The sequence below is a fragment of the Cervus canadensis genome, chromosome 1 (genome assembly GCF_019320065.1).
Source record: "Cervus canadensis isolate Bull #8, Minnesota chromosome 1, ASM1932006v1, whole genome shotgun sequence".
NCBI classification, from domain to species: domain Eukaryota; kingdom Metazoa; phylum Chordata; class Mammalia; order Artiodactyla; family Cervidae; genus Cervus; species Cervus canadensis.
The window spans coordinates 1,848,457-1,869,242 of NC_057386.1; the positions used below are offsets into that span (position 1 = coordinate 1,848,457).

General features: G+C 45.2%; 1 protein-coding gene across 3 annotated transcripts in view; it reads right to left on the reverse strand.

The window, feature by feature from the left end:
• The window catches only part of LOC122427794 (ATP-binding cassette sub-family A member 9-like), a 63,379-nt gene extending 42,868 nt beyond the window's left edge, over positions 1-20,511 (reverse strand). Inside the window, exons 1-16 of one of the 3 annotated variants that reach the window (XM_043447580.1) lie at positions 20,219-20,511; positions 15,605-15,706; positions 13,703-13,910; positions 12,413-12,577; positions 11,737-11,840; positions 10,929-11,155; positions 9,123-9,264; positions 8,687-8,872; positions 7,031-7,178; positions 6,433-6,601; positions 4,216-4,277; positions 3,263-3,373; positions 2,529-2,704; positions 2,222-2,341; positions 1,367-1,505; positions 537-627 (exon numbers count right to left, since the gene is read on the reverse strand). In XM_043447580.1, the coding sequence (XP_043303515.1) occupies positions 537-627; positions 1,367-1,505; positions 2,222-2,341; positions 2,529-2,704; positions 3,263-3,373; positions 4,216-4,277; positions 6,433-6,601; positions 7,031-7,178; positions 8,687-8,872; positions 9,123-9,264; positions 10,929-11,155; positions 11,737-11,840; positions 12,413-12,577; positions 13,703-13,910; positions 15,605-15,700 (2,144 nt within the window). In that variant the 5' untranslated portion in view covers positions 15,701-15,706; positions 20,219-20,511. Of the gene's footprint in view, positions 1-536; positions 628-1,366; positions 1,506-2,221; positions 2,342-2,528; positions 2,705-3,262; positions 3,374-4,113; positions 4,176-4,215; positions 4,278-6,432; positions 6,602-7,030; positions 7,179-8,686; positions 8,873-9,122; positions 9,265-10,928; positions 11,156-11,736; positions 11,841-12,412; positions 12,578-13,702; positions 13,911-15,604; positions 15,707-20,218 lie in introns of all 3 variants that reach the window. The other 2 variants (XM_043447557.1, XM_043447532.1) reach the window with 2 other exon arrangements.
• Between the last annotated feature and the right edge of the window lie 275 nt (positions 20,512-20,786).

The following is a 20,786-nucleotide window of genomic DNA, read 5'->3' on the forward strand; positions in this document are numbered from 1 at the left end:
TGACTTGTCAAAGAAGCATAATAATACCATCTTCCTAAAGTCATTCGGGGAATTAAGTAAGATTATATGAGTACTCTACATGTAAATATCTTAGGACACATCTAAAATTCAGTCCACGCTTAGTAAGTGATAGACATGACTTAATAGTGCTAAAAGGAGACAGAAACAAGTGACAGGGAAAGTGAAGTCAGGGGGAACAGAGAGGAAGCTACTGAAATTGCTACGACTGGCAAAAATAAACATCAGAGACAGGACAAGAGACAGGCTGGAGTGTCAATAAATTTCTCTTAGCAAACACTGGGTTGTGAACATATTTTCCAGACACTATTTACATCTCACTGGTTGTTGTTGTTTAGTCGCTAAGTCATGTCCGACTCTTTGTGACCCCATGGACCATGGCCCACCAGGCTCCTCTGTCCGTGGGATTCTCTCAGCTCTCTCGAAATGATCTTACTAACGGAGCAACCTATGTTAACAGGCTCACAGTGATGACCCTGACATTTCCAGCACATTCTAACATACAGTAAGGGCTGTACCTTAGATGGTAGCCGATGCCCCATTTCCTCTTCAGGAACAGAGACGAGCCGGAACACTTCAGCCTTCCGTTGGACATAAACACTTTCCTGTCTAAGTTGGAAGAAAGAAATAATTGTATTCAGAGATCATTTTTTCACTATTTATTAAAAAAGAACAAATTCATGAACAAACAGTGTATTTTAGGAGCACCACTCACTAATACAGGCATATCCTAATTCTGGCCACAAGTCAGCCAGTTCTTCGACATCTGATAAATCAAGTGATGTGTTAGTTTATTCCTGAGTATATTTAGAAAAACTGTCATACACTAAAAGGATGTTTCAAGGCAACCGATATTCTGAATATACTGAATGTGTGCATGCGGGCTCAGTCGTGTCCAACTCTTTGGGACCCCATGGACTGCAGCCCGCCAGGCTCCTCTGTCCATGGGGATTCTCCGGTCAAGAACACTGGAGTGGGTTGCCTTTTCCTCCTCCAGGGGATCTTCCCCACCCAGGGATTGAACCCACACCTCTTGCGTCTCTACACTGCAGGCAAACTCTTTACCACCGAGCCGCCTGGGGAGTGCCCTTCATACAGGGCAAATCAGAAGACATCGTGGGGAGCATGCTTTGTATTTTACAACGGGTGAGATGCTTTGCAGTAGGGTCAGAATCCTTGCTGGGACAATGCCCTCGGGGATGAAGACACTCGGATTGGCCAGAGGACCGTCCCCCCGCCTGGCTCGAGGGAGCCTCATGCTCGGCAGCTGCACTGGAGCCTCGCTGCACACGGTCCACCCGGGTCCCTAAGTCGTCAGGGAGATACACGAAGGAAACGCAAGGCTCACCAGCCAGGACGTCAGCCTCGTCCATGAACGGCGTGCTGAAGAGGACCACGTGGTCTGACTTCCTCTCTCGCAGGAGGTTCCACACCCGGTGTCTCCAAAGAGGGTCTGACCCCGCAGTCGGCTCGTCCAATAGCAAAACCTGCATGGCAGGAAAGGCCCTGAAACCGCTTTCCCCGCTTGTGCGGGATTCTTTCAAAAAGCGACGTACAGTGAGTCAGGAGATGAGGGTGGACAGGTGTACACGCTGGGTGTGAGACGGGCCGCTGGCGGGAAGCTGCTGCGGGAGCTGGGAGCTCAGCTCTGCTCCGTGATGACCTAGAGGGCGGGGGTGGCGGCGAGGGAGCCCCCCGAGGGAGGGTGTGTGCGCGCAGGGCTGATGGACACAGATGCACAGCAGAGACGAACACGGCATCGGAAAGCAACGAGGTCTCAATAAATAAGAGCACCCAAAAGTCAGTTAATAAAAAAGAAAGCGAATAAAAAACGAAGAGCGGTGAAGGGCACGGCTTTGAACTGCGCGGGCCTGCGTGTCCGCGGATGGTTTTCACTGCACACCACACTGCACTCAGTCCCAGGCTGGAGGCGTTTGCAGAGGCGGGACCGTGTGTGCTGACGGCTGTCCGGGAGGTTCTACTGGGATTTCCCACTGTGCGGAGGGCTGCCCACCCCCGCCCCGAACCCTGCATTGTTCAAGACTCAACTGTACTTGTAAAATTATTTAGGAGAAATATTTTAGCACTTAACTCTTCATTGGAACAGTTCTCTGACATTTATCAGTTGCAAATTAAATGGGATCGCACACCACAGTTTCACAACTCTCCACCTGATTTCACTAGTAATTTCAGGTCGACTTACCTGGGGATCTCCTAAAATGGCAATCCCAAATGTCAGTTTCCTCTTTTGTCCACCGCTTAAATTTTGAGCAAGAACGTCTTGAATGTTTCCCATGTCCAGATCCTGTAAAACCTGTTGGACCTAACAAAAGATATTGAGTCCAAAGTTAGACTGTTTCTCTTAAGGACACTATCACTCTGCTGTTCATTGCAAAGGGCCTTTTGGACCTTTTGACGATGAATTGTGTAGAAATAACACAAACACATTTAGGATTTTCTAGGTAAGCGGTTCCATTCTCCTGGCTGTGACTGCTAACGTAGGCATCTACCTGTTGCTCCACTTCATGTGGCTGAATCCCTTTTATCTTAGCAAAGAGCCTGAGGTTTTCTCTCACGGTGAGGAAGCCAAATTGCACGTTGGATTGTGGGCAGACTCCAGTGAGCTTGCTGATGTGTTCTAGGTCAGCCGTTTCTGAGAGTGAGTGATTGTAGATGGTGATGGACCCTGGAAGGGAAACGGTCAGCCTCAGGATAAAGATCCAGGTCTCATGAGAGAGATTTTAAAACCGAAAACAACGGGGGTCAATACTAAAGTCCTTTAAACATTATAACAAAATTATTACAATAATGTGCTCAGATAAAAATAATGTGTTCAAATACAGGCAAGGCATAATATCTGGAATATTTGTTCTTAATAGCTACCGGGACAGTATAACAGTGAGGCACCATCGCTAAATCACATCACTAGTTTACATATGAAGCTGTTTCATTACCTTCCAAAGCTTCTATTTTCTCATACTTTCTTTATCCATTTTCCTTTTACCTAAGGGGAGTACTGTACACTCTTGAATTAACACTTAATGTTCACCGTACATCCAAGCCCGTTGGATAATAAATAAATAATAACTTGAAGAACCTTCTAAAGATCCTCTCTTAAGTACCTGGGTGTGGCTATTACTGATGAAACTGCTTACAGGAGTTCGAGAATGAAACTCGTGAACCGATGAAATGCACAGTGCGTTCGCTTGCCCGCGCTCGTGTCGTGGCGCGACCGTCTTCTCACCTGACGTTGGGGCCGACAGTCCGCTGAGTATATTTAACAGCGTGGTTTTCCCAGCTCCGCTGTGACCGAGGATGCCCGTGATCTGGCCTTCGTATACGTCAAATACCAGGCCTGGCATTATTCCAAGAAGATGACACTCAGAGCCTACGTGGTAACTTTACAGCCTCTGAAATTTTTATAAGTTCTCACAGCCTCTGCATATTTGGCTAGCAATACTCAAGATAAAATGCACCCCCAAATTCATTCCTTTAAAATAGCATCTTCTGGGACTTCCCTGGCAGTTCAGTGGTTAACTCTCCCTTCCAATGTGGGAGGTGTGGGTTCAATCCCAGGTCAGGGAGCTAGGTCCCCACATGACTCCCAGCCAAAAAACCAAAATGTAAAACAGAAGCAATATGTAACAAACTCAAAAAAGGCTTTAAAAATGGTCCACATAAAAAAAAATCTTTAAAAAAATAAAACTGCACATTCTATGATACACATTGTATACATCAGTATTGTCATGATATATATTATTATCTGATTAACAATTTTTTTCAATAAAAGCAATCTTGTCATTAAAGATAGGCTGACTATAATAAAGATAGCTTTAGGGTTAATACCATGAGTTGAAAATAAACAGTACCATGCTATCCTGTATCCTTCAAACCCATAAGATATCAGTGGTGCATCTGACTTCCTAAAATTATTATAAGATTTTGAAGTTTACTTGGAAGAAACCATAATGTGTTCAAATAAAGACAATTCATGGTATCCGGAATATCTGTTCTTAATCGTGACTGGGACAGTGTAGCAGTGAGGTACCGTCGCTAAATCACATCACTAGGTTACGTATGAGGTTATTTCATTACCTTTCAAAGCTTCTACTTTTTCGTGCTTGCCTTTTCCATATGCCTTTTTAAGATTTCTTATTCTGAAAAGAGAGGAAGACGTTTTGAGCAAATGGTAGTTACCTTTCAAAGCTTCTACTTTTTCGTGCTTGCCTTTTCCATATGCCTTTTTAAGATTTCTTATTCTGAAAAGAGAGGAAGACGTTTTGAGCAAATGGTAGAGGTGGGCAGAGAATTCATGAATCAAGCCACGGAGGCTGTCAGGAAGGCTGGAGGTCCGCAGATGAACAGAAACATCTCGGCATCTCATCGGAGCCTGCCTCCGTCCTCGTCACACGCTGAGCATCTCACACTCCGCAGGCAGCGCGAGTCCATGGAGACAGAATGCCGTGGGGACGGTGAGAAGTGACTGACCAGGGGAAAGTGGGCAATGAGATGGTGTGTAGAGGACCCGCACTCCAGCGGAGGACAGACGCAAGCGTGCCCGCAAAGAGACACGCCGGCTTTGGGGGTCAGACTGCCCGGGGTCAAGTCCAAGACTCATGAGCCACGCACACCGTCCATGGACTCGAAGCTCACCGAGTTCAGCAGTAAAATGGGAATGACATTCGCTCTCTCATAGGGTGGATTTGTAGAGTGAATAAGATCCTATGTGCAGAGAAGAAAAATGCCCGGGAGACAAGACACTTCCCAAGAAGATGAGAGAAGAGGAAAAAGATAAGAAAACAGAGTACAGAGAAAAAAAAATTTTAATCACAGTGAAGGCCCGTTCTAAGCCGGGGTCCTGTGGATTTCATCTGCGTGACCTTTTTTTCACCAGGGCTTCCCTAGCGGCACAGTGCAGGAGATGCAGGTTTGATCCCTGGGTCAGGAAGATCCCGTGGAGGAGGGCATGGCAACCCACTCCTGTATTCCTGCTTGGAGAATCCCATGGACAGAGGAGCCTGGCTGGCTACAGCCCACGGGGTCGCAAAGAGTCAGACATGACTGAGCGACTAACTCTCACACACACACGCGCACACACACACACACACACACGCACACACACAAACATGCACTCGCACACGCACACACACGCGCACACATGCACATACATGCACACACACATGCACATGCACACACACACAACCTGTTGTTTGCAGCACAGGGCAGAGCCACGAAGCAAGACCTGTAGCCCAGGGTTGCCAGTTCATAGCTCAAACTCCTAAACTATCTCACGATCAAATACGTGGGATTGTCTGCCCCCAAGGCCTCTGTTCATGCTGGGGGTGTTTTTTTAGAGCACAGAGCTGCTGTGGCTAACTATAACTCACAAATCATCCACACCCTGCTCCCCACCCACTGGGGAAGACAAAATGCCTCCTGCGCATTTAGGACTTTCTACGCCTCCTCTGATGGCCCCTGATTCTGGCCCAGACATCGGAAGGGACGTAAAAATTCCAGCTTGCAGGGAGGTCGCGATTCTTGGTGACGCAGCCCTGACACCCCACGAGTGAGAGAACGCCGCTCTTGGTGTCTGTTCATACTGGGCCCTTGTTTTCAAAAGTTACTACTTAGAGACTGTACGTATCATAAATGTTCAGAGTTAAAATAGCCTAGTGGAGGGGGTGAACCAGAAAGGTTTCATTCAGGTGTGAGACAAAGGCAACAGTCGTATGATGGGCAAATTCTGAGCAGAGATCCAGGGAGTTTAGGTGCTGCTGGTGGTTTGGAAATGGAGCCATCAGCATGGACTACAGCACACACTTTATCTCAGAGGGAAGATACACGTGCCAGAGCGCCCCTTCCCATCTCCCCTTGTCTGTATCTCTTGCTTCTTCCCTCTGGTCTTATTAATCAGGAAGCAAAAGAAGAGAGATAAAGTGAATTGCAGAGAAAAGGGGGGTCAGAATAACAAAGATGAGGACTGTGTCTAAAGGGAAAGGACAGAGAAAAAAAGGCAAAATAAAAGAGAGGTGATGAAGAAAACAAATATGAAGCTATCACTTCACTGATGAATGTCGTTCCATCGTAAGATATTAGTAAAAGCAAACGCGGACAAGATGAGAAGACCAAGTGTGGTTAAGAATGAGGCTAGCCTTGGGAATTCCCAGGTAGTCAGTGGTTAGGACTTGGAACTTTCACTGCTGAGTTCCCCTGCTTGGTGAAGAACTGAGGTCTTGTAAGCTGCATAGGGGTGTGGCCCCCCAAAAATGAGAGGAGCCTTTCACGAGTGCAGCATCCTGGGGTGGTGGGTACTCAGAGGCGCTGAGAGAAACCTCTGTCCCCTCCGAGTTTGCCTGATAGAGCTCTGCTCTCAGACCTGCTCTCCATTTCAGCCCCACGTGATACTTTCATTACCTGATGGCTTCTTTCCCGTGGAATTCTGGAGACACTGGTTCAAAAGAGTCATTGGATGGAAAATCTGGATCAATGTCATTCTCGAGGGCTGCACGATCAGCCCTTCGGCGTTGGAACCAAGAAGAGGACTTCAGGAAAAACCAGGGAGGCCGCTGCTGTCCGTATTCAGCTACGTGAACAGGTGGTAAAGAAGCACTGGGTCAGTCACCACCTGGAGCACCAGAGCCGCCAGAAGACAATGCAACCCGTCTGGGAAGGTTTAGAGATTCCTCAGATCCAGCATCAGGAACTAAGGTTCTTTGGCCCATTCTGAGACAAGCACTAACAGTGCAGTTATTCTGGGTCTACTATCCTTCATCTATAAATTATCCTTAATCTATTACAAGTGCCTTTTTCTTAAAGAAACCATCTAAAATGTTATGGTAGAACAAGATCTTAGAAAGTGATATTAAATGCAGAATACTGCTACAGCTAATTTTAGAAACTTTGGTGGGGGAGGGGATGCTTGATAATTTATATCTAATATGTTGTAGACAGTTATTTTAAAGAAATAGAAATGAATGAAACTGTGTTGAATCGCAATCATGTTACTACTTACTGGGCAAAATTTTGTCCAAGTACAATGTCAATACCAAATAGAGAAGAGCATCAAAAAGCAACATGAAAATGGTAGCTATTATGAGGTACTGGTCATTTGGAGAATCTGAATGGATGTTAGAATTCACGTCATAGTCCAAATGGATAAGCTGGAAAAAAAAAAAGATATATGTGTGGAATTGAAAAAGGATAAACAGAGCATTAAAATTATTATTGTCTTATTTCTGCTAGACATTGGGATTGAAAAGATAAATGAAACATGATTCTGTTTTCATAGAGCTCTAATCTGTTGGAAGATACGGGAAGGAAACCATCTAACCGCAAAGCAATTCAGGGAGTTAATGAAGGTGGTACTTAGGGTTTGGAAGGCGCAGTCTGCAACAGGGAAGTCCTCCAGGCAGAGGTGAAAACCAGGACGCTGATACTGGAGCTGGGCTGCCGGGGGACTTCACCAGGCTGACCGTGGAGGAGATGCAGGGGTTCTAGAGGGAGGACGCTATTTGAGAGTGAAAGGGAGAGGGCTGGAGTGCTTTTGCAGTCGGGCAGAAGACAGAAGAATAATTTCTTAGTAGCGGTGTTTGTGACCCCATGGACTGTAGCCCACCAGGCTCCTCTGTCCATGGAATTCTCCAGGCCAGAACACTGGAGTGGATAGCGGTTCCCTTCTCCAGGGGATCTTCCCAACTCAGGGATCGAAGCCAGGTCTCCCGCATTGCAGGCAGATTCTTTACCACCTGAGCCGTCAGGGAAGCAACTCAGCACAAGTTATGGTGTGGTAACCAGAACTAAATTTTCCGAGAGGAGGTCAGTCTGGCCTATCAAAAAATAAAAATGTGTTCTAGGAGATCGCTAGTGGTCCAGGGGCTAAGAATCCGCCTGCCAATGCAGGGGACACGGGTTAGATCCCTGGTCTGGGAAGGTCCCACCTGCCGCAGAGCGACTAAGCCCGGGAACCACAACTACTGAGCTTGCGCGCAGAGCCAGCGCTCAGCACCGTGAGAACGACTGCGGAGAGAGACCTTGCGCGGCCGTGAAGAGCAGACCCCGCTCTTGCCTCGACGGGAAAAGGCTGCCCACTGCAACGAAGGCCCAGCACGGCCATAAATAAATAAATACATACGTAAATAAGTGAGTCTTAAAAATGTCTCTAGGGAATTATTGGTTTTCAAACACTGGAGATAATAACATGAAGGGTCATGTTTCTTGAGCATTAAATGAAATAAATGTTCTTTGGGGGACAGTCCTATAAAAGTAAAAGCTGACCACACCAGTAATGGGGTATCAGTGTATATTAATCAGATCTAAAAGAAAACGGATAGTGCTGAGAGAGAGAAAGAAAAACCTTTCCTGTCTTTTCAATGTGCACCTTTACAAAAGCAAGTGGGAATTTTAACCTTTAGTATGTGTCGCATGAATTATCTAGGGGGACTCTAAAAACCTTCCCAGGTGGCACAGTGATATAGGAGACACAAGAGACATGGGTTTGATTCCTGGGTAGGGAAGATCCCCTGGAGAGGGAAATGGCAACCCACTCTAGTATTCTTGCCTGGAGAATCCCATGGACAGAGGGGCCTGGTGGGCTACAGTCCATGGGGCTGAAAAGAGTCGGACACGACTGAGCACACACAGTAAGTGAAATAGTCTCATGAACTCTCACCTGGGCCATTCCAGCAGTGAAAGCAAAGGGGCTAAGGAGACACAAGATCCACTCCAACGCCGCGGGAAGGTGTCTGTACAGAGCTGTGAACCCCAGGCTCCCCCAGAAGACAGTGAGGAGGAAGACCACCAGACCCGTCAGGAAGGGTTTCTTCACCAACACGCTCATCAGGAAAGCTAACGTTATCTGAAAGGAGAGGAAGGCTCCAGGTGGTCCACAATCCGCCGGGAATCATCAGAGACATAATGGAAAAGAATTTCATCATGCAGAAGTATGTTTCATCATTGCCCCCAACCTCTAGATACTGTCTCACGCAAAGACTCAAATATTGCGAACAGAACAGAGGATATGTGAGCAGAATCGGTGAGACATGACTGGTAGTTTTCTCTGAACAAGAGTTCAGAGAGAGAGAGAGAGAGAAAATTCACCAACTCACCAAAGACAGGCCGTAGAGGAGAAAGAGGGTGAAGACCACCATGAAGCCAGTCAGGACGACCACTGGGGCATATGTCACTATAAGGGCCATCAGAGTGGCCGTGATAGAGATGAAGCCAGTGTACATCAAACCCCAGGACAGCCTGGCATAGAAAGAAAACATCAGTTCAAAGTGCTGCTATTCCACCCCTTGATTCATTCATTTTTTAGCAGCTGTCTTGTGAAGCTTGCCATATGCCAGGAGTAAAGGGAACACAACATCTCATAAGTCAGCAAACTTCTTTGCCCCTGAGTTTCATCTTCTACTGGAGAAGATCGCAATAAAACAAGTTAATGGGTAAAAAAAGGTAGCTAATTTCAAAATAAGACAAATAAACTGGAGATCAAACCAGTCCATCCCAAAGGAAATCAACCCTGAATATTCATGGGAAGGACTGATGCTGAAGCTGAAGCTCCAATAGTTTGGCCACTTGATGCAAAAAGCCAACTCAGTGGAAAAGACCCTGATGCTGGGAAAGATTGAGGGCAGGAAGAGAAGGGGGTGACAGAGGGTGAGATGGTTGGATGGCATCACCAACTCAATGGACAAGACTTTGAGCAAACTCTGGAGAGAGTGGAGGGCAGAGGAGCCTGGCGTGCTATAGTCCGCCAGGTCTCAAAGAGTCGGACACGCCTGAGCAGCTGAACGGCAGCAAAGCCGGGTATCGTGATGAGAGTGAATGGGAGAGGTTTCCAGGGAAGACATTTATGATGATTGGTTTGTCAGTTCTGGACCTCCTCTTTCAGTAATTACATAAACATCATGGAACAAAAACCAAAACAAACAAAGCAGATGATGAAGCAGGGATCAGCAAACTTTTTCTCTGAAGAGCCAGATAGTAAATATTTTAGGCTTTTCAGACCATAGTCTCTGCGGCTACTACTCGGCACCACCTTCGTAACACAGAAGCAGTCACAGACAACATGAACAGTTTGACCATGGCTGTGTTCCACTAAAAATGTATTTGTAGATGCTGAACTTTGAATTTCATATAAAAAGTTGGTGCCTTAGAACATTATTGTTCTTATGATTTTTTCAAACTCGGGTAAAAGCCTTTCCTAGTTTTTGTTGTTGCTGGTCAGTGGCTAAGTTATGACGGACTCTCTGTGACCCCCTGGACAGAAGCATGCCAGGCTTCCCTCTGCTTCACCGTCTCCTGGAGTTTGCTCAGATTCACATCCGCTGAGTCGGTGATGCCATCCAACCATCTCATCCTCTGCTCCCCTCTTTTCCTTTTGCCTCCAATTATTCCTAGTTTTGTAAAAACAAATGGGCCACTCAGTTCACCAACCCCTGACACAGATGACTGGATAAAGACTGGATGTAGACACATTTATACACATAGACACTGGATATAGAGACACATATTTAGATGGAAATGAAGATAAGTTTTGTCTTTTTTTTTTTGCGATTGATTTCAAAGAATCAGGAAGAAAGCTTCTTTATAAGGAAAGAATAAACTTTCCCCTTCTATGAAGCTGGTTTGACCCTTTCTCTGCTATACTGTACCTATCTGACCCTGAAGGTAGTTACTTATTCTGTTTGAACTTCCTTATCCTCTACTGAAAAATAATAAGAATTAAATGAAGTGCTGTATATTATGCGTTTAACGTGGCCACTGGTTGTAATGGAACCTACAGGTCCATTCACTCCATTCCTACACAAGGCACTAGTTTATGACAGTATCAGGTTTAAATATGATGCTTTCCAGGTCTAGGGGGTCCAACCAGCTAACTCGTTCTCTCTCTGTGTAGCCATGGGGTTTACCAGAAGGCTGACTCTCGAAGTCCCATCACTGTCATCACTGGCTTCAGGAACTGTCTTTCTTGTGTAACACTGACTGATACGTAGTATATGAAAGCAGAAAAAGAAATAACGCAGAAGAAAATGAAAAAATCAGTCATAACTCCTGCTTGGGCAACAAAAGGTAGTATCTTCATATTTATACCGGTCACTGACATCAGTTTTTCCATCACTGAATGATTTGTTGTGATCTAAAGAAAGACATCAATGAACACAGTGTTAGCATTAAGCTAATTATAGCCTCATGCATTTTGTCTCCATTATAGAAGTTACATGCGTTCACTCCACGTTTAATCTATATGTATGTCCATCTATATGATTTGTCCCCTTGTAAATCCTGGAATATGCTAGATTTTGTCTCGATTCCTTAGAATATCCTTACTTAGTATCTCCAGTGGATGAAATTCTACACACAGGTGAAGTCACTTCTGAAGTGTCACTTTGGTCAGTAAGTCTCCTTTGATACATCTCACCAGAGAATCCTCTGTCTGTGGCCTGCCTCGCCATCACTTCCCGCCCATGACAGAGCCGGAACTCTCACAACTGTTTATTCACATTTCTGTGCCCCGTGATCCAGGATCCCTGGAGAAAAGGGCCTGTGTTCTACTTCTTTCTTAATCCTCAGTGCTTGGCGTAAGGTTTAGGCAGGGTGATTATTCAGCATGTTGTTCCATATTAAGTGACTAAATTAATTCAATGACAGAGCCATTCGATCACCCTCTATGAAAACCAGATTTTCAAAGCAGTTAGTTTCCTTGAACTCAATACTCACTTCTATGATGGCAGCATTAATAGCAGCTTGAAAAGCTATAAAGCCTTTCTCCCAGAACAAAGAAGCTTCACAAATGACAGTTTCATCCACTACTTGACAATGAGCTTTAGGGGGAAACAAAAGAAAGAAAGAAAACACCCATTATGATGATATGGGACAGTCTGGGATACAGGGAAAATCAGAATTTCAAAGTTCCAAAATACACTCCTGGTCCACAATAATATAATGGGTGGTAGGGGTTCTCAGGGGGGTTCACCCAAGGACAATATACCAGACGTGCTTTATCAATGTTCTTAAGACCCTCTCTCAACAACTTTTCATTAAATCTTATCATCCATTCTCTCCATTAGTTGAGAATGTTTTGTTGAGTTTTGTTCTTCTGTTGCTTGTGCCAATAAAGCACTGCTTTTTTTAATGATTGGAAATCATTGAGCAAGAGCCTTTTCTTGAGGTTTTATTTAGGAGTAACATAGGAATGATAGCAATATAATTTCTTTAAAAAATACACTTAAGATCATAGGCTTTATTTAATAAGAATGAATCTCACGTATGTTCAGAAATTAAACTTTATGTTGTGTATGTTTGTAGATAGTAGACATCTACTATCACATAGGCCTCCTTGTGGCTAATGACAATATAGCAAAAAATAGATTTTTTTTTCCAATAGCAAGGTTACCTGAATGGTCTCTGTGCTCCTTCATCGTGGGGATTCTATGTCCCCACAAAAACTTCAAATGGTATGAGAAGTTGTTGTTAAAGATGACTCTCACGGCGTCTGTAGAATAGTTTAGCTCCAGCTTACCCATGCTCTGTTCATCAGGCCAGCCCGAGATGGTTCTTCCTGCCGAGGGAGAGGAGGGCACAGCCGGTGACATTTCTGTGCAGCCCCGAGGCAGCGCCGCGGCTGGGGTTTGGGACAGCCTCACTGCCCCGGGCTCGGCCCGTCCGCTCCGCAGGGGCCGCTGCTTTCCTCCGACAGGGTCCTCGTTCTCTCCTCGGGCCCGCAGAGCCCCTGTTCCCACCCCTGACCTTCTGAGGTCGCAGGAGGCGCCTTCTCACCTAGTTCTGTTGGGCACGTTGCCCTTGGTTTTGAGGCAGGAGATGGATGGGCCCCCGCTGGAGCAGCGGAGCCCATGCGCTTCGGACAGACGCTCTAAAGCAGCAGGAGGGAGAATCTGAGTCGTGTCTTTGTAAGGATAAGAGACCCCAGGTCCCTCACTCCCGAGGTCAGGGAGACCCTCCTGACTGCACCTGTGTGGGTAGGCTCCTGGGAGGTCAAAAGGGAGTGATGTCAGCCTCCTCACAGGCCTCATCGCTAGACCCCATCGTGGCTAAGAGAGGCGGGCACGTGGGCGCACCAGAGGCAAACCAGACCCAGACTCGGGCTCCTGCTTAGGCGTGTCCGACTCTGTGTGACCTCGTAGGCTGTGGCCTCCAGGCTCCTCTGTCCGTGGGATTCTCCAGGCAAGAACACTGAGTGGCTTGCCATGCCTCCTCCAGGGGATCGTCCCCACCCAGGGATCTAGCCCGTGTCTCCTGGGCTTCCTGCATTCCATGCAGATTCTTTAATCACTGAGCCATGGGGGAAGCCTAATACAGACTCAGAACCAGGCAAAGCAAGGTGATCGGCCAGAGAAGAAACCAAAGAAGTATTTGAAGAGATTAAAAGGCCACATTGTCACCACCTACCAATCTTCCCAGAGTCTTCTCACAAACATACGTCTGAATGGTCCTGGACTGTCTCATTTTGATAAGGACTACAATGAGGATCACCCTTTTAATATAAAATTTCTTCAATAGAAGACTAGTAACCAGTAAGAAAATCTCCTTGATACTCGAGAGGAATATGAATTAATGTTAACGAAATCTAGATACTTGAACGTTGAACACAGTTTATCAAAGAAATTGCAAATGAATTTGTGTATTTTGCAAACAAGGAAATGACCACGAACTGCTTAAAACATACCTTTAATGAAAGGGGCAGAAGCCAACTTGTTCATTATCTCCTGGGTGGTCTTGGATTCAGGAGCAAATGCAATAACGTAATCAGAATCATTAAAATTATCTACACGCCCCAAGTCCACAGCGGGCAGTTGAGGGAAGTCATTAACTTGGTGTAGATTAGAGGAAAGCAGGTGAGCAAACAGCACTAGAAGACCCGAGAAGAGCCATTCCTACAGAACAGTGAGAGAAAAAGGAAGCAAGTCAACAGATGTTCTACCACGGACTGATCAGAGACAATTTAAAAACTCTTCATTCTGTTGTTGGTTGCTTGGACATTGCTTTTTCCTCTCTTCCAGTTTTTAAGTGTTTAAGTGTTTCGACTTTCTTTTGTCCTTTAATCCGTGTATTTTGAAATATGCACATCATCCATCAAGGCAGAGTTGTAGTGTCAATTCCAATTATAATTAATAATTTAAGTTTATTTACTTCAGTGCAAGTGTTAAAGGCTGGATTGCTTCATGAATGGTCGTGTTGACCCCTGAGTGAGAATGATAAAGAAATGTTCATTGAAATTAAATAAGACAATTCACCTCCATAATCAGGAGTGAAGTGGTATATTTATTTTCTGCTGCCCAAATGCAAAAGAAGATAGCTCCAAAACATTGCTTCCTGAGAAGACTTTTAAAAGCCTTTGTCATTGTGATGGCATTCTGGAATTGGAAATGTACTCCAAAACACTGCTTCCTGAAAAGACTTTTAAAAGCCTTTTTCATTGTGATAGCATTCTGGAATTGGAAATGTACCAGAATTTCAAATGCATTTGAAATCTGATAAGAACACACTTTATTGTTCAGTTATAGGGATCAAACCCAGGTCTCCTGCATTGCAAGTGGATTCTTTATTGTCTGAGCTACAAGGGAATCCCATAATTGTAACACATGGCCTTTAAAAGAGGTATATATCTTATTCACCAGATGATTGTACTTTAACTCATATGTCGGTTTGTTTTTACACCTATATCTGTTTAGATAAATAAATTGACAGTTATAATCCTTATACTAAAAGAGATAAAAAGACATAAAACATCCCCATAGCGTAGACTCCAGCATTTACACGTATATAACCCTTCCTCCACTCGGGGGTCTTTGCACACTTCAGTCACTGCCGATTTAAGCGCTCAGTGCACATTTGCTAAAAGAACACATGCACACTCACAGTGTTCAGAAAGTGAAATGTTAATATATCCACTCTTGAAATATGGGTATTTTACAAGTGGTTTTAAGTTAGATTTTTCTGAATTTACTGAAGTTCCTACATGAATAGTATGCGATCATCCTTAGGAAGCTTACTACAAGCAAGAGTTCAAATGCCGTTTTCCTTTCCTCTGTTTTTCTGCTCATGATTTCTTTCAAACCAACATCATCTCTGTCCGTAGTACAATGGTTTGCAAGTGCTACAGTTTGTCCTTGGAGTTTTTTTTTTTTTAGTTTTGTATTACTTTCTGGATTAAGCTCTGATTACGTTCTGAATTAAGTAAGTTTCTTTTATTTTCCTGCTGAATTTCTGTACTTATTCCTTTATGATATTCAAATGAATTCAGATGTAATTGCTACCTCAGTAGGATACATTTTCAGGCTTTATTTTTAATGGGAGTTTGTTTTCATAGCTTTGTTTTTCACGGAGTTTTTGAGTATAAGTTTTTTACAAATTGCTTTCAATAAGACATGTCGTAATGAAATTTCATATTTGAAAGGAATCTCACTTGAAATAATAGCAAAGCTCAGAATTTGAAAAAAAAAAATCCAACCTGCTAATTAGAAATAGAATATCTATGAAAGAGTAAGGAAAACAGATAAAGTGTTTGTGCACAAGAAAGTACTCTGTCCTCTTTTAAATATGAGATGACATAGACTCTGAACCGTACCGACAAGGTCTCTCTCTTCATCCTCCATTTCCTAAGAAAATTCTTGCCAAGAAGCGCCCTCGTTTGCTGGCCCACACTGAAGTGCCTCTTGCTCATCCTGACCTGTTTATTTTAAAAGGAGAAAGTAAACGGGGAAAATGTGAGGGTTGGAAATAGAAAACATTGTGCAACCCAACCAAAGAGAAACATCACAGCAGCTGCTCCCAATTGCATGAGTAGCAAAGGGAGCCAAAAAAGCTGAAAAACGCGTGAAGGGATGATGGAGCTCAGGATGAAAAGAAAAACTCCAAACAAGTGTGTGCACACGTACTGAATGTTGACTCCTCATTAGACTGAGGAAACAGAGAATTCAGCAGAGTTGTGTTCAGTTCTTTAACGGGATAAAGGAACACGAGGTGCTGCCGGCGGGAGAAGACCACCCAGCCATTCTCGGGCTCACCACCAGCTCCTCACCGCTCCTGCTGTGTACGCCAAGGAGACGCCCACACGCGCCCACGCGGGGCCTGTCCCAGGAGGCTCGTCAGAGTGGAGAGCATCGCGCTGCAGTGTCATCAGATTTGAATGGATACAGTTCATGGAGTACCGGGTCGGATTCAGAGGCAGTGAATCAGTACCCACTGATCCACGTGAAGAGGTTTGAAAACACAGTGCCGATTCAGAAAATGCAAAAGAAGTTTGAAAGTGATACCGCTGCGTCATTTATATTCATTAATGCAGGCATGCTCAGCTGCTCCGTCCTGTCTGACTCTTTTGCGCCCCCGTGGACTATAGCTCACCAGGCTCCTCTCTCCTTGGGATTTCCCAGGAATACTGGAGTCGGTCACCATTCCCTTCTCTAGGGGATTTTCCCAACCCAGAGATTGACCCTGCGTCTCCTGCATTGGCATGTAGGTTCTTTACCACTGAGCCAGCTGGGAAGTCTGTATTAATTAATAGTGCGAGCAATAAAGAATATCCAGGACAATGAAAAGGTGACCAACAGCCATTTCAACATATATAACCAACACCTACAACTCAACCCCCCCAAAACAAACAACCTTATTGAAAGTGGGCAGAAGAGCTGAACAGACATTTTTCCAAAGAGGAAAGGCAGAGGCGCAAGAAAAGATGGTCAGTATCATATCGGTGATCGTCGGGGAAATGCAAACCCAGACCGCAGTGAGATGTCACCTCACAACGCTCAGAATGCCATTAGCAGAAACACCACAAGTCACAAATGTCGGTGAGGATGTGGAGAAAGGGAGCCCTTGAGTGCAGTGGGTGGGAATGTCAGTGGGTGCAGCCGCTGTGGACAGCCACGCTAAGGTTTCTTGCAAAACTAAAAACAGGACTGCCATATGGCTGAGCAGTGTCACGCCTGGGCAATACCTGAAAGTAACAAAAACACTCATTTTAAAAGATACTTGCACCCCAGTGTTCAGGCTCCGTCTGTGGCTCAGCTGGTGAGGAGTCTGCTTGGAATGTGGGAGACCTGGGTTGGGAAGATCCCTTGAAGAAGGGAAAGGCTACCCGCTCCAGTATTCTGGCCTGGAGGATTCCACAGACTGCATAGTCCTTGGGGTTGCCAAGAGTCAGACACGACTGAGGGACTTCGACTGTCACTTCCCCAATGTTCATCGTAGCATTATTTACGATCGCCAGGGTGTGGAAGCAACCCAGTGTCCACCAACAGAGAATGGCTACAGAAGATGGAATATTACTCAGCTATAAAGAATGAAACATTTCCATTTGCAACAACAAGGATGGACCTGGAGAGCGTTATGCTAAGTAGAATAAGGCAGGGAGAGAAAGGCAAGTACTGCATGGCACCACGTGTATATGGAAGCTAAAAAATATTACAAACTAGTGAACAAAACAAAAAAGACACAGACTCTCACAGACAAATACCAGTGGTTGTCAGTGGGGGTGGGGAGAGAGACACAGGGGTAGGTAGGGGAAGGGTGGTCCTGGGCTTATACGAATTCACGTGTGTGAAACTTTTGGAAACTGTAAAGTACCTGATGCAAAGAGCTGACTCACTGGAAAAGACCCTGACGCTGGGGAAAAATGAGGGCGGGAGGAGAAGGGGACGACAGAGGATGAGATGGTTGGATGGCATCACCGACTCAATGGACATGAGTCTGAGCAAGCTCCAGGAGATGGTGAAGGACAGGGAGGCCTGGCGTGCTGCCGTCCATGGGGTCGCAGAGAGTCAGACACGACTGAGCGACTGAACAACAACAACAATTGAATTTAAAGAATCTTTCATCCAATTAGAAAAAAATAAAAGGCGACCAGTGGGGATGGGAGTAGAGGTGGCAGGTGAAACGGGAGTTTTAAACTCAGGAAGATAAATGATCAAAACAGACAGGGACTTTGCTTGAACCAATCATTCAATCATTCAGCTGAAACAATGAGAGAGTGGAAGGAGTTTGAACATAAGAGATTGGAAAGGAAATAAAACTAACTATGTTCAATGATGCTTTTTTTATGTTCCAGCTCTACGTGTTTTATTAAAATTAGTTTAACCCTTCCAATAAATCTCTGGGATACTATTCTCCCCATTCCACAGACGAGGAAACTGCAGCACAAACAGGTCCATGAGGCCAGGAGGGATTTAACCCAGGTTGCCAAGTTCTGGAGACCTCTCCACTAAGCAATGCCCCTGGGGCCCAGGAGAGTAAAATCAGCAGCCTGTCCTGAGGTTGGTGACCAACTGCCTTCAAACCAGGGAGGTGAGCTTGGATTCTCAGGGCAGACCCAGCGTCATCACAAGGGTCCTTAGACGTGCAGAAGGGAGGACTCTGACCTTCTGCAGGAGGTCAGAGTGAAGAGGAGGTCAGAGTGAAGAGGAGGTCAGAGTGAAGCGATGCAGTGTGTGTGCTTAGCCACACACTTAGTCTCTGTCGTGTCTGACTCTTCGCAAACCCATAGACTGTAGCTGCCAGGCTCCTCTGACCATGGGATTTCCCAGGCAAGGATACTGGAGTGGGTTGCCATTTCCTCCTCCGGGGGATCTTCCCAACCCAGGGGTCAAACCCGCATCTCTTGCGTCGCCTGCGTTGGCAGGCGGGTTCTTTACCACGGCACCAGCTGCAAAGCCCCTATAGTGCTGTTTCAAGGACTCAGCCTGTTGTTTGCTTCCAAGATGGAGAAAGAAGGGCATGAGTCAGGGACACAGATGCGCCTAGAAGCCAAGAAAGATAAGAAAACAGAAATCTCTCCTACATCCTCCAGAAAGGAGCACAGCCTTGCCAACACCTTGATTTTGGTCCAGTGACCCTCAGGTCCCACTTCTTACCTCCCGAGCTGTACAATGACACCTCTCTTGAGGGCATGGATTCAGGTTTAGAACCTGTCCAGGAGTGAAGGAAGGGTTTAGAAGCTATGTGGATGAGTTCCTGATAACAACGTCATCAGAGAAGACTGTGGCAGCTGGAGACTCTGACTGAAACCAAACCAAAATATTTCAGGGCTTCTCTGGTGCCCCAGTTGTTACGAATCTGCTTTGCAATTCGAGGGACACTGGTTCACACCCTGGTCTGGGAAGACCCTGCTTGCGCAGAGCCTCTAAGCCCGTGAGTCTGAGCCTGTGTCTGGAGCCCGAGGGCCCGGGAGCCCGTGACCTGCGACAGGAGACGCCAGCGCAATGAGAAGCCCCCGGGCTGCAGCTCGGCAGAAGCCTGCACGGCAATAAGGACCCAGTGCAGCCAGAAACAAACAAACAAACAAAATATGCAAGTATATGAAACACTTCAGGCAGGAAACCAAAGCTGCAGTGGACCGTGGTGTCTGCAAGGGTTAACACACTGCCGGGGTCTCCTCTACGTTCTTGCTGTGGATGACTGCGTGTGCTGCAGGATATTTTAAAGAATAATGAACGTGATCTAGTCATGATTGTGGTGTTTCTAACTGTTAAGGCTGATTCTTTTTTCCACAGCATGTCCTGGTCAGAAATAAAAATACTATTCACTGTAGTTGCACAAAACATCCATTTAGCTTAAATTGCTCTGAATAGGAGCCCGTAGTGATCTAGAAATAATAACTTGGCTATAAAAGCCAGTCATTTCCCATTCAGACAGGATTCCCAGTATTCAGAGAATAATCATGTTACACAACAAAGTTTACAAAAATTTAGGATGATAAACAAGGTCAACAAAAATATAGCCAGTTAAATCATTTAAATGCTCAGACCCTTAGGTTGCTGGTTAAAAAAAAAATTAATACTCAGAAAATCATGTATCCCCCAGTGCGTATAAAGCCTCTGGCAGCAAAATTGGAAATGAACAAAAAAGAATAAGCAATTTATACAGTTTGAGAAACAAACATAGCTTATCCTAGTAAAGAGGCAACATAAAGTCACATTCCTTTCAGCTTATCCAATAGTCTCTTAGATAAAACATGCTATTTGTCCAAATATGCTTTAGTCATGGGGTAAAAATTTAAATAAACCTTGGTTCTCCAAATGGTTATTTAGCCATACAACATGAAATACTCAGATGATTTGAAAAATCAAAATGACTTGCTAACAACATCCTGCATTTAACAGTTTTCATCCAAGTGTTTGGCATTCCCTGTTTGAAGTCACAAGTTATATTTTCATACGCAAAAGCACGGTTTCAGAGGTTAACTTACTCTCAGGAAAGCTGGAGCGAGACTCTATCAACAGTTCATCCACGGGTCTCCGCGGGTCCTGGAGAACAATTCACATTCCTTTTGGGTCACTACTATATCACGCTTTTAATTTCATGTTTATTGTGAATAGTTCCGTGTAGAATGACTTCCGTAAAAGATTATGGTCTTAATTCAGCCAGACTGCCAAAAACTCTGCTCACGTGACATGGAGACTTCATTATAGCTCTCCATTTGTCTCCCCGCCAGCTCCTCAGCAGGGAGTTCGTAGCTGCAGATGGCTGGCTGGACACAGCAAGCATGAAGTACTATCAAATCAAAGGGGAGCTAGTCTTTTCCAATTGGCTTTTTCATACAAGGCCCTCGTGGGAGAGCTGACTCCCAACACAGGCTTTTAAAGAAACATAAGTAAAGAAACAGTTCAGAACAGAGCAGAGACAAGTGAAAAAGAAAAAAAAAAATGACACGGAGAAGGGAACGGCGACCCACTCGAATATTCTTAGGAGAATCCCATGGACAGAGAAGCCTGGCGGGCTACTGTCCATGGGATCGCAAAGAGTTGGACATGGCT